Genomic DNA, 13,645 nt, shown 5'->3' on the forward strand with positions numbered 1-13,645 from the left:
GCATGTGGTGCTGGGGGATTGAACCGCGGTCCCTGTGTTTTGCTTAGCTTAGCTTGTTCTGAGTAGGTGCTTTAGACCACTGAGCCATCTCACCAGCCCTCCATTTCTTTTTTAAATAGCAGTTAATATTTAGAATTTTCACCTTGACCAACTATGCTGATACCTGCGATTTGAGCAACTACTTCGAGGACAGCAATGTGTAATACAAAACCCATGGTTGAATACCTCTCATCTTGGCCTTCTAAATGTGTACCGTCTCTAATGTCTTATCAATTATTATATTCTCTTTAAAATAAAACAAGGACAAAAAATTAAAATTTCTTGAAAGCAAGTGCCAATATTCAATTATTTCTCCAGTCTTGTATAACTATATCTGTTAAACTGAGCAATGGATTTGACTATAAAAATAGATAATATAACAACTATTGTTACTTAGCTATTCTGGTTTCGAACATCTGTAACATATGCATTGTTGTGTATTACCCTGTTTTTGTCTTTTTGTGTGTGTGTGGAAACGGGGATTGAACTCAGGCCCTTGTGCTTGCCAGAGAAGTGCTTATTCTACTGAGCTATCTCCCCAGCCCCTGTTTTTGTCTTTTTTAAAATTTGTTTTTACTTCTTTTTTTTTAATTCTTCAAAATAAAATAAAACAATTTTTTTTTAATTTGGGAATTTTATGTTTCGCAAAATTCCCCGGCTTTTTTTTTCTTTTTAAAGGTTTTACAGTTTACTAAATCTTGTGAAAAAAGTCGCAGTCACTGCAGACAGGCACTGCACACTCTGTCTACTCCTTCGGCTGCCCTCCAGTCTCCAGCTCACTGCTGTCATTTCTTTTTGTGAGCACCAACACTGGCCTCTGTGCTGTCCTTGACTTTCTTCATTCTGTTCCTGCATTCCTTCCACTGTTTTCTTGAGGTCTTTTACTTCTCACACAGACCTTGTCTTACAAGTCTACGTTCAGGCTCATTTTTCTTCGCATAATTGAGGGAATCATAAATCATGCCAAAGCCAGTCGCCTTGCCACCACCAAAATGGGATCTGAATCCAAACACAAAAATGACATCTGGGGTGGTCTTGTACATTTTGGCAAGTTTTCCCCGAATTTCTGTCTTAGGCACTGTTGCTTTCCCAGGGTGAAGGACATCAACGACCATTTGTTTCCTTTGGAGAAGGCAGTTGGTCATGAGTTTCCAGGTTCAGATAGTTACTGTGTCATTTGTGATGGCAACGGATCCCCTCCCTGGCTTTTGTACCCTGGAATGGAGTTTCCAAGATATGCTGCTGGCTTTGAGTCATGTAGACCTAATTCTTAGGATGACAATCATAAAAGCCAGAATAATATCTCACTATGTTCTGGAGAAGGCAAACTCTAGGGCGTGGGGTGGGGGGGGGTGCTCCAGTGTGGCTCTAGACTCTACAGTGGAACCTCCCACCCTTACTCTGGTGAAGCCAGTGCTTGAGGCTCTGCCCTGGCTTTTGGCCCTGCCTCTGAGGCCAACCTCCAGTGGCCTGGGCTCCACCAGGGGCCTCAGCATGACTGTAAGACTGGTGGGACACAGGTTCAAATGGGAGAGGGGTCCTTTTGAAGAATCCCTGGGGAGCAACTGGAGTAGAGGCCTGGAAGGGGAAAGTGAGGGCCAGCTTCGGGGGTGGGGGGAGCACAGAGATTTCCCTACTCTGTCTTCCTAGGAAAGGATACACAGCGATAGGGTGATGGAGTAGGGCTCAAAGTAAGAGCACTTGCCTCCGCTGCGTTCCATCCCCCAACACAAAATCAGAGAGGGGAAAAAGAAGGAGGAGAAGGGAGGAAAGGAGGGAGGGAGAGGGGAGAGGGAGAGAAAATCATCAAAGACTCAGGAGGCACTCAGGTGAGGTTCCCAGGAGGAACCCTGACAGGTACAGAGAGCTTCTGAGGCTCAGACACAGCCAGCTGAACGCCCGAAGCACTCTGATGCCCCACAAGTATCTGTTCTGGGCCACACACGGTGCTCAGCACCAGCCCGTCCTCGGGGTCACATCCGCACGAAGATGCGGGGCACTGTGGTTTGGTCCTGGGCAGCCACCACACACAGGAGAAGCCAGGGTTCACGACCTCTGCTCTGCACCCAGAGTCCCTGTGTTTTCGCTGCGCTTCCACCCAGCGGTGCCCTGGTGGAAACCCGGCTCTCAGCAGCCCCTGCCAGGTGACGTTCCCAGCAGAGTGGACATCTGGGCTGGAAACCAGCTACGCCCACTCACTTCCGCTTCCGGAGCAGGCTGCAGGTCTCTGATCTCCGTCTTGATTTCCCCACTCCTGCTCGTTCCTGGGCCCGGGCTATCAGCGTTACATATTTAGCTACACTACTGAGTGCACCCTGCAAATAAACTTCTACCCGATCTTCACATAGAAGTTCTACAAGGCAGTGTACCCTCACTTTACAGAGACAGAAATGGGTTCTCAGAAGTAAACAATCTGTCCAAGGTCTCCAGCTCATAAAAATGGAAAGCCAAGGCGGAGAATGGTGCACACCTGTGAACGCCAGCACTCTGGAGGCTGAGGCAGGAGATCATTGTGGGCTGGAGGCCAGCCTGAACTACACAGCGAGACCTTGTGTCAGAAAACAAAAACGGGGATGTCCAAATAGCTTAGCGGATTAAAGCGCCTGCAAGCAGGGTCAGGACCCAGCCTGCCGTGCCTCCCCCATCCCTTCCCCAACCCCCCAATCCACCCCCCCACCCCCAGGCATGCTGAGACTGCAGTTAAGACTGGGCATGGTGGCGCGAGCCTGTAATCCCAACTCTTGGGAGGCCGTAAACAGGTAGATCACTAGGAGTCCAGTCTAGTAGTGAGACCCTGAACACCCTGTAGACCCTTCCCTAAAAATACAAAAACAAAGAAAAGAAAAGAAAGAAACAAAGAAAAAGAAAAGAAAGCAATAAAAAACAAGCTGGGTGTGGTGGCCCATGCCTGTAGGACCAGCACTCAGGAGGCTGAGGCAGAAGGATCACTGTGAATTCAAGGTCAGCTGGGGAAATAAAAGTAAGTTCAAGACCTTCCTAAACTGTCTCAGAAGGACACACACATACACACACAATAATAATAATAATAATAATAATAATAATAATGGAAAGCTGGGGTCTGATTCCAGCACTGTCAGATTCTAGAGAACTCACTCCCAAGGTAGACATATCCAGGAAGAGGAGGTGCCACAAAAAGTGGACACTCGTGGTTTCCCAGAGTGAGGCCCTAAGTCCCAAGGGAGGAAAGGAAAAGCTTCTCAGAGATTCCTTGCTTTGAAGAAGGGTCCAGTTCACAGCCACTGCACAATTTAGAAAAGGAAGTGCATTCACTCAACAAATATTTATTGAGCTCTTGCTCAGGACCCGGCAGCTCTCGCCAGCTCCCTGTGGTGTGGCGTGGTGTGTGGCATAGCACAGTGCAGCGTGGCATGGCAGAGTGTGGCATAGGGAAGGGCTGTCCCATCAGCCACCTGAGCACAGAGTGACAAATTAGAACGACCATGAAGGAAATGGAGTGGGGGCACACTGGGGAGTGTCCCCATCAGGGTTGGTGGATGGAGAACACCCCAAAGACTTCTTGCCAGGGTGCGGGAGAAACAAGTAGGCCTGAAGCACCCATGCCCACCCCATCCTGACCCTCAGTACAGCCCCCAGCATCCCCAGGGAGGACCCTTGGCCCATGGGAGCCTCTTCTCCCAGGAAATCACACCTCCTCCCTGGCCTCCCTAAATGACAGAGGGACAAGCTGGTCCCCTTGCCCAAAGAGGGCAACTCTGGATGTGCTGTGTGTCCCCCACCACCACCCACCCCAGCCCTACCGACCAGGTCAAGGCGGCCCCTTGCCCAAAACCCATCCTTGCAGCTTTTCCAAGCTCTTACTTTTCCTGTCCTGCTTTTTTCCTTGCTGTGCAGTTCTCTCCCTAGAGCCTAAGTCCCAGCACCCTGGGAAGTTAAGGCAGGAGGTTCACAATCAGTTAACACAGGTGCACAAGTCTTCTCTCAGGCTCTGCTGTGCTCTTCTTGGGACCCCAAGAAGACCTCAGAGAGGGGCGATGCCAAGACTAGAATCAGATCTCCAAGATGCTCTGAAGTCCTTCCCAGGTCTCTGGGGGAGTTTCAGGAAGCAAGTGTGGCGGGGTGAGGCAGGCCAGCCTTTGAGGGTGGGCTTCTGCTTGAGGCTGCTGCCCCCAAATTGCTACTGAAGGCTCTGAGATGAGGAGAGGAAAAGGACCCTCTGGTTAGGCTGTCCCTAATGCAGGAGGCATGGGACAGAAGCACAAACCCAGGCCCATGTATTATGTTTGAGTACTTCAGAGTTCCAAGTCAAATGGATGAAGTGCTAAGTAAAACACATCCTGATAGGTGTGGCCTCACCTGCCAAGATCTCAGCACTCTGGGAGGTCGAGGCAGGAGGATCACACACTCAAGCCCAGCCTGGGCAATTTGCCAAGACCTTGCCTCCAAAGACAAAATCAAAAGGGCTTCCGTGTGGAACCAGAGGAGACCCAGACTGGCAAAAGCAATCGTGGATGATCACGGCAGAGCGGCAGGCATCACGGCCTCGGACTTGAAGGTGTATTATAAAGCCACAGTGATCCGAGCAGGTGGCTCCGGCACAGACACAGACCTGAGGGGCAGTAGAACAAAAAAGATGCAGAAGCAGCCCTGGGGACATTCAGCTACTTAATCTTTGATAAAGAGGCCAATAATGATCTTTGATAAAGCTCGCCTTTCCAATACATGGCGCTGGGAGAACTGGCTGGCCAGACGCAGAAGATCAAATCTAGACCCGCATCTGTCACCATGTGCTAAGCTAAAATCAAAACGAGCAAAGGTATAAATGTTATGCCAGAAGCACTTATCCTGCTGGAAGACAAGACAGGCAAAACTCTGGAAGTCGTCGATGTAGGCAAGTTCCTTTTTTTTTTTTTTTTTTTTCAGGTTCCCACGGAGAGTTTATCAAGGGAGACAAAGCCAATGAGAGGACAAAGGAGTCCCACTGGAATCTCTGCCCTCAAAGCCACTGGCCTCCAGCTCGATCCGAGCCTCTGGAAAGTCAAGACCTGCCATGTGTGGGGTCACAAAGAGTTTTGGAAACTCCTGCCCCCTCCCGCAGCACAGCCTGTCCAACCCCGGTGATCCAGGCATGGTAATGAAGCCTTATCCCCACCCCAGGAGGGTGGCGAGGAGACCACTCTACTCACCCCGCTCTTCCTCAAGGCCTCAGAGGGGCCGGGGAGATGGCTCAGTGGAATAAGCACTTCCCTGGCAAGTGCAAGGGCCTGAGTTCAGTACCCGGTTCCGCAAAAAAGTCAGAGCACTTGGCCCTCTGAGGGGCCAGTCTAATCTTCGGTGTGACAACCTGGGCAAGAGGCCTGGATGACAGGGGTAGTCAGACCTGAACTTTGGTGTCCACTCTCGGAGCCAACACCTAACATCCAAACATGACTTAAAACACTCAGAGGCCACGCCTCAGATAAGGGTCGTGGTGAGGACCGCCTGGGTGGAATCCTAGCTGCACCTGAACTGGGGCAGAGTCAGCAAGTGGGTCAAAATCAAAAGCTTCTGCACAGCAAGAGAAAGAGCCAACAGATGGCGAAGAAAATGAACAAAATGGAAAATAATTTTGCCAGGTAGTCCTCAGACAGGGGCTAGTATCCAGAATATGTAAAGAACTAAAAAAAAAAAAAAAAAAAAAAGACCCTCCCATAAAAATCCAATCCAAAAATAAAAGTACAAATGAAAGGAATTCCCACTTCACAGGAAAAGAAATTACCACTGACCAATAAATACATCAAGAAACACTCAATATCTTGGGCCATTCAAGAAACGCAGACTAGAACAGCACCGAGATTCCGTGTCACCCCAGAAATAATGATGGTCACCAAGAAATCAAGTAATAACAAATGCTGGTGAGGCTGTGGGGAAAAACACTGTTGGGAGGAATGTAGATTAATACAACCACTGTGGAAATCAGTGTGGAACATCCTCAAAAGCTAAAACTAGAAATCCCAGTCAATCCAGCTAGTCCCCTTCTTCCTGAAGGAGTTCAAAGATTACAGTAGGGACACATGCATATCCATGATTATAGCAGCGCAATTCATATCAGATAACCCTTGAAAGCGACTTCAATGTCCACCCACAGATGAAGGCAAAAAGAAAAGGTGGTATTTACATGTCTCGGTCACTCTTCTTTCATTTCTGGGACAAATACCCGACACCCAAAATGAGCAAGGAAAGGTTTCTTTTTTATTTATTTATTTATTTATTTATTTATTTATTTATTGTGTGTGTGTGTGTGTGGCCAGCTCAGCCCACGAGGGGGCAGGGCTGGCTAGCATGTGGTGCTGGGGGATTGAACCGCGGTCCCTGTGCTTTGCTGAGCTTGTTCTAAGTAGGTGCTTTAGACCACTGAGCCATCTCACCAGCCCAAGGAAAGGTTTCTTTAGCTCACAGTTACTGGAGGTTTCAGTCCATACTCAGCTGGCTCCAAGGCAGAGAGGCACATGGCAGATGGCAGCAGCTCATGGTGGCGGCAAAGAGCAGAGAGCAAATGGGAGGAGTAACAGCAACAGTGGCTACGGAGAGCAAATCTGTCTCTCTTATGTTACATTCAGGCTGTCTGCCCCAGGCTAGTTCAGCACTCAGACCCCTAATCCCAGCAGTAGTAAAATTTATAATCCCAGCCTTGATCATGAATTAATCTCAAACTCTAGAAGTCCCTGCCCCATGACTGCATGAGGCTTTGGGGGGCCACCTAGACATAAACCATAACAACATGCATAGGAGTATTACTCAGACATAAAGAAAGATAAGCTTGAGTCATTGTTGGGAAAACGGATGCAGCTTGAGACCTTAGTGTTGACTGAAATGTATCAACCGCACAGGCTAAAACACTGCAAGATTTCATTTATGGACAAACTCAAACTAGGAAGTAGAATGATGGATCTTTCTCAAATGGGCAGAGGATGAACACATGAAAGGAGGAGAAGGGCTGCAAAGGGGACTGGAAGGTGCTGTAAATGTACGCCAGCTCCACACGAGGAACTGAAATGTACTGCAAGCACAGGCTCCTAGTCATAATTTTTTTAGAGGCTCAGAGTCTCCAGACGTTGATTCCCAGCACCACCAGGGGGGAAATGTCCTAACATCTAACAATGACAAAGGGCCAGTGACCTAAAAGACCAGGGCGGACATAGAATCCTGTTTCCTAGAGGTTCCATCCCAGAATCTGACGACTCAGAAAGAGCTGACACCCAGCCTCCCTCTGGGACCCTCCCCTCCCACGCGCTGTCTTTGTGCGGGTCCCAGCCCAGGAGCCCAGCTATGTTTATTCACATCTTCTGGGGCAACAGCCACCTCTTGGCCCCAAAGCCCTGGCTGTCTGCATGTCCCGCCCAGGTGCTTTCTCACCCACGGAGCTTATCCTATCCTCGAGGCCCTAGCGACGCTCAAATTCTGCTTCTGCTGTTTCCTCTGGGAACAAATTCTGCAAGAAACTCCATCTGCCGCGTGCAGAATTATGGGTTATTCTTGGCTGCAGGCTGGCTCTCGCCCTCAGTGCAAACACAGACCTCTAGACACAGCGCTCTGCAGGCGCGCTGCGGTCTGGCTTCTGCCAGGGAAGCAGACCTTGGCTCTCCCTCTTTGGGGCTGAGGATTTCTCCGCATCGAGGGGGAGGGGCGTGCACCAAAGCAGCAGCAGTTTGGAAGGCATGCACCTTTTTCTGCTCTGATTTCCCGCAGAGATGCAGCCTGCCCAGCCCTGCTCTGGAGGCCTGCCTGCCCCCTTTCCCAGGCCAGCAGACAGCTTCCTCTTCTCTGGAGACCCTGAGTGCAAGTGACCTTGGGACCTCCACAGTGGCATGCAGAGCTGTGTGTGTCTGCCCTTCCATCTCTCTGTTTCTGTGTGCAGGAGAGAGGTAGCATTGTGGGTTAGGAGCTCAGCTTTGATCCGCGTACCCAAGATGTCTTTGACACCAAAAGACTGGAACTCTGGGACCAGCAAGTTAAGAATTTCTGAGGTCAAGTGGGCCTGTAGTCACCCAGATGGGCCTGAGACCCTCTGTGGCACCAGTGTCACCAGCAGCCTTCTTCCGGAAATGATCCAAATACCCATCCTCAGTGGTGAAAAGGATAGAGACGTTAGGAAGATTGAGAGACAGCAGCGGTGGAAAGGAGCGACCTGGGGCTCACTACACAGAGCTGCAGGAAGCTCACAAGCAGAGCATCAGGGGAAGAAGCTGGAGCGAAAGGGCTTGAATACTTGGGATTCCTGCCGTACCTCAGTTTACACCTAAGGAACTGAGTGAACTTAGGACACAGTGGGTCCCAGTTTTTCATACCCCGGAGAGGTAAATATTTAAACTGCTCTGCTAGTAAAGGTGTTGCAGCAACCCCCCAAGGGAATACAGCAGGGGACCTCCCCGCTTCATAACGCTGAAGCAGGCAGAGGCTGAGAACAGGACTAAACAGCAGTGCTCCCTGGGTGGGGACTTAACTAGGCTGGGGACAGGGCAGACCAAGGGGGAAAAGAGCCTTGGAGCTCAGAAAATAATTATTTCTCAGGCCGTATTATTGTCCCTTGGAGCACATGAAGGCTTGAAACTCAATTCCAGCCATTCCATGAAGGACATTTAAAAAGGCTGGCGTCACCGTCACTCTACTCTTCCCTTTAAAACTAATTTTTTTAAAAAAAACAAAAACAAAAATCTTACAATCCCCCACCGACCTCCAAATCCTTTAAAACGCCTGTAATATGACGATGCAGCTTGCCTGGAGAGGTTACCCTGCCGGTCCTTTGAACTGCTAGCTGGCTTTCAGCCTTCCCAAGGAGGCCAAATAGCTACCTCTATGTTTCCCTCTGTTTTCTCCCTCGTTAAATTCCTCAGATGCAGGAGCCAAAGGAAGCCTCATACTGAACCAAATTATCTGTGTTCCACATGTTTCATTTTTTAATCATAAAATACAATCAAACAAAACCAAAGGGCACAAACCCCCTGGCCGGGCTTTTATTACCTGATGGGAACACATGTGACAACCACGCCCAGAGGGAGCCGGCCTCACCGGTGTGAGCCCCTGCCTCTGACGGGGCCAGGCCAAGGAGAGCTCTTTATCTTCTCCTCTGACCCGGGTCACTCCAGAGTCCTCTGTCACCCATGTTTGGCCCCTAAAAAAAGGCTGAGATTCTTCCAGCAGAGGAACTGCTTCATGCAGAAGTAATGCCTTGGAGGACCCAGCAGTGGGTCTGCTTGCAGTCTAGGCAGCTACGCTGGCTGCTCCAGCTCCTCCGAGTCTCTGTGCATTAACTCAGTACACCTGAGGCTTGGGCACGGGTTCCAAGCCACTCAGCGTGCTGGAGCCGAGGATGGAGCTGTGAACGTGAGGACTCTGGTCTCCCTGTGAGAAGCTAGCTTGTGTGGAGGAGGAACCACGCAATCAGCAAACTAAAGAGACCTGTACGGAGCTAGGCGCAGAGCTGGCTAAACTATTAGAGCCTTCAGTGATACAGATGGCCCTACTGTGGCACACGTGCGACGGGTTTGCCACTACTGGTAGGATGGAGCTCAGGGGCAGAGCTCTCGCCTAGAATGCACGCGGCCCTGGCTTCAATCCACAGCACTCCCAAAAGAAGAAAGTATGTACTTCCATCGATATGTTCATAGACACAACTGCATGCACATGGCTCTAGCCATCGCTAAGCACCATGCAAAACAGAAAATGAAGTCATACGATAGAGAATTATGGTAACTGCCTTGCTTTATTATTATTATCATCATCATCATCTGTATTTAGGGCAGGGTCTACAGGGTCTCACTACGTAGATTGGACTCCTAGTGATCCTCCTGTTTTCAGCCTCCCAAATGCTGGGATTACAGGTGTGCGCCACCATGCCCAGTCTCAATCGCCATCTCATCATGACCCATGGGCAGGGCCTGCACAGCACACCAGGGATCGAACCCCTGGCTGCTGCACTCTGCCTATGTAGGCGCTTTAGTCTGCTGAGCTATCAGGCTGGCCATAACTGTGCTGTTTTTTTTTTTTTTAATTTTTTATTTATTTATTTATGAGAGAGAGAGAGAGAGAGAGAGAGAGAGAGAGAGAGAGAGAGAGAGAGAGAGAGTGTGTGTGTGGCCAGCTCAGCCCACCAGGGGGCGGGGCTGGCTGGCATGTGGTGCTGGGGGATTGAACCGCAGTCCCTGATGCTTTTGCTAAGCTTGTTCCAAGTAGGTGCTTTAGACCACTGAGCCATCTCTCCAGCCCCATAACTGTGCTGTTTAAACAAAACAGAACCAGTGAAATCTATTCAGATAGGTTTATTGGGACATAATTCACATGCATTAAAGGAGGGTGGTTGCAAGTCGGAGGATGGTCTGGGCTACCAAGTGAGTTCAAGGGATGTTCCCGTGTTGTCCGGGTGCACTTTCTGGCCTACAGAATCCAATCACTGATGAAATGGATGAGTTGGTATTTGTAGGAATCACAGCATTTCTGTTAATGATGGATTGGACATGTGGGGACGGTGGCTCCTTCAGCTTGCAATGGAATAGGAAAGCCCCTGGAGCCTAGTGGTGTCAGAGCCAAAATAGGTCATAGTCTGACGCATTATTTATGTGTTTTGATACTGGTATTTAAAGAACATACTGTGTCGCCAATCATATAAAACATAACACATACAATTATGTATAATATATAATAGTTGATAATGATTTTTTAAAAAGTAAGTTCAAGGCCAGCCTGAACTGCATAGTGAGACCCTGTCTCAAAAGGAAAAAAAAAAAAAAAAAAAAAAAACGTCTGGCCAAATAGCTCAGTGGAGGGCTGGGGATATGGCTCAGTGGATAAGTGCTTCCCTGGCAAGCACAAAGACCTGAGTTCAAACCCTGTTTCCGGGGGAAAAAAAAAAAAAAAAAAAAAATAGCTCAGTGGATTAAAGCGCCTGTGAGCAGGCGCAGGGGCTGGGAGATCGATCCCCTGGCCTGCTGTGCCGGCCCCACTCTTGGGTACCCTGAGAGGGCATTTGAGACTGGGCTTGGTGGCACACGCCTGTAATCCCAGCACTTGGGAAGCTGTAAACAGGCAGATCACTAGGAGTCTGATCTAGTAGTGAGACCCTGAACACCCTGTAGACCCTTCCCTAAAATACAAAAATAAATAGATAAATAATATAAAAAATAATAAAAACAGAAAATTACTTACTAAGGACAACCCGCTCGGGCCCCCTTCCTGTCCCTCTCTCAGACAGGAGCTTTATTTCCCTCAATAAATATATTCTGCTCATGAAAAAAAAAAGGAAAAAAAATCCCCTACACACTGGATTCACATAGTAAATTAACTATCACACTGACCCTATAGAATGTGCAAACATGTTGTGTCAAACACTAGGGAAAAACTCTCGCTCACTGTGTGCACGTTTCAGTGAGCTGTGGCAGCTGTGTCTAGCTGCCCAGCTACACAACCATCAAGCCCCAGGCCCCGTGCCTCACCCTCCAGGTGTGCCTCCCTCCCTTCTCCAGCTGCCGACAGCCAGTGGTCTCTCGGGGGCCTATCACTTTGTGTCTCTGGAATGCCGCAGAGCTGGAATCATGCTCCAGGAGCCTGGTACGCCCAATTTCTTCATGTCACCCGTGGTGCTGCGGATGGCTCCGCTACGGCAGGCACTGCCAGCCTACTCCCTTCCACCATGAAGCTACTACGTTTCTGTATGTCTGTTTCGCTTCTCTTCAGTAGGACTGCTGGCTCATCTCATAGCCCTGTGGAAAATTTTATTTATTTATTGTTGTTTTTAAATTAGAAACATCTTTTCTTTTCTTTTTGTATTTTAGGGAAAGGTCTACAGGGTGTTCAGGGTCTCACTCCCAGATCGGACTCATAATGATCCCCCTGTTTACAGCCTCCCAAGAGCTGGGATTACAGGCCTGGGCCACCACACCCAGTCTCAATCGCTGTCTCAGTGTGCCCCAGGGGGTGGGGCTGGCACAGCAGGCCCAGGGATTGAACCCCAGGCCTCTGTGCCTAGGTGCTTTAATCCTCTGAGCTATTTGTCTGGCCCCAAAGTGGGATTTTTTAATTTTTATTTTTATTTTCAGGATGCATTTGGTAGTAGGGATCAAACTCAGGAGCTTGCACTTTCCAGGCAGGCCCTTATGCCACTGAGCTATCTGCCCAGCTGTGTATAACTTTAAAAGAAGCTGCCAAACCACTTCCCAGAGCTGCTCTACCATTTTTTTCACAGTCCTCCCAGCCCTGTAGGAGTGCTCCAGTTGTTCCACATTCTTGCTAACCCTTTGTATTGTCAACTTTGGTCATTTTTGCCATGTTAGTGTCTGTAGGATGTATTTTCTGGATGGTTGATAATGGTGAGTATCTTTTTTTTGCGAGTTTATTGGCCAGTATTATGTGAAATAGACTTCCCGTATGTTTAAAATATATAATATTCATTATTTATGCTTAGGCTGGGTAAATTTTTAAAATATTTATTTATTTATTTATTGTATTTAGGAAGGGTCTACAGGGTGTTCAGGGGCTCACGACTAGATTGGACTCATAGTGATCTGCCTGTTTACAGCCTCCCAAGAGCTGGGATTACAGGTGCACACCACCAAGCCCAGTCTCAGTTGCTGTCTCAGCACGCCCCAGGGGCGGGGCTGGCACAGCAGGCCTGGGGATCGAATCCCTGGCCCCTGCACCTGCTTGCAGGCACTTTAATCACTGAGCTATTTGTCCCGCCCAGACTGGGTAAATTATAGAAGACATTGGAATTAAAATTTAGTCTCAGGGCCAGCGAGATAGCTCAGTAGACTGAGCGCCTGTTCAGGCAAGCTCAGAGACTGGGCAGGGGTAGCCTGGGTACAATACAACATAAGCAGGAGAAGAGGCCTGCTCCTCCCCCTTTTGCTCTTGCTGTTTTTGTTGCCTTCCTCCGCCTTGAGCTGCTGCCCTCACCACTCCACCCTGCTGATGATGGACTGAGACCTCCTCAAACTGTGAGCTAAAGAAACCTTTCCTAAAAAGGGGATACAGATGAATGTCTATTTTGTATCTGTGTATTCAAAATGGTTAGGATAGATATATAGTTACATTCTCTTAATGAATAGAGGCATTTATTGTAATAGTGTTTGTAAATAGGATATCATGTCCACAACTTGTACAGCAATTAACCACTAGGAAGAGAGTATGCAATGTGTTAATTATTGAAACTGTCCTACCAATTTGATTTGAAACTGTCTCATTGTTATTTGTCTCTCAATAAAGTTATGGAAAAAAAAAGAAAATAACCTCCTTTAAAAAAAAAAGAAAGAAAGAAAAGATGGGGCTGGTGAGATGGCTCAGTGGTCTAAAGCACCTACTTAGAACAAGCTTAGCAAAGCACAGGGACTGTGGTTCAATCCCCCAGGGACCACATGGCAGCCAGCCCCGCCCCCTGGTGGGCTGAGCTGGCCACACACACACACACACAAATAAAATTAAAAAAAAAATTAGAAAGAAAAGAAACCTTTCCTTCCTTAACTTTGGGTGTCGGGTATTTTTGTCCCAGCAATGAATGAAAAATAACCAAGACACTCTGGTAAACAAAACTTCGGTGCCAACTACCTCTGCTGTCCAGCCTTGGAAGGCACAGGGCGTCTTCTCTCCTCTGTTCCAC

At 48.6% G+C, this 13,645-nt stretch overlaps 1 protein-coding gene across 1 annotated transcript in view; it reads left to right on the plus strand.

Moving 5' to 3' along the window:
• LOC101565516 (F-box only protein 5-like) overlaps nucleotides 1-11,687 on the plus strand; it is a 41,915-nt gene extending 30,228 nt beyond the window's left edge. The window contains 1 exon segment of the mRNA XM_012515789.2: nucleotides 11,517-11,687. Within this exon segment, the coding sequence (XP_012371243.2) occupies nucleotides 11,517-11,687 (171 nt within the window).
• Nucleotides 11,688-13,645: the final 1,958 nt, after the last annotated feature.

This window comes from Octodon degus, unplaced genomic scaffold, assembly GCF_000260255.1.
Source record: "Octodon degus isolate 3935 unplaced genomic scaffold, OctDeg1.0 scaffold00079, whole genome shotgun sequence".
Lineage (NCBI taxonomy): Eukaryota > Metazoa > Chordata > Mammalia > Rodentia > Octodontidae > Octodon > Octodon degus.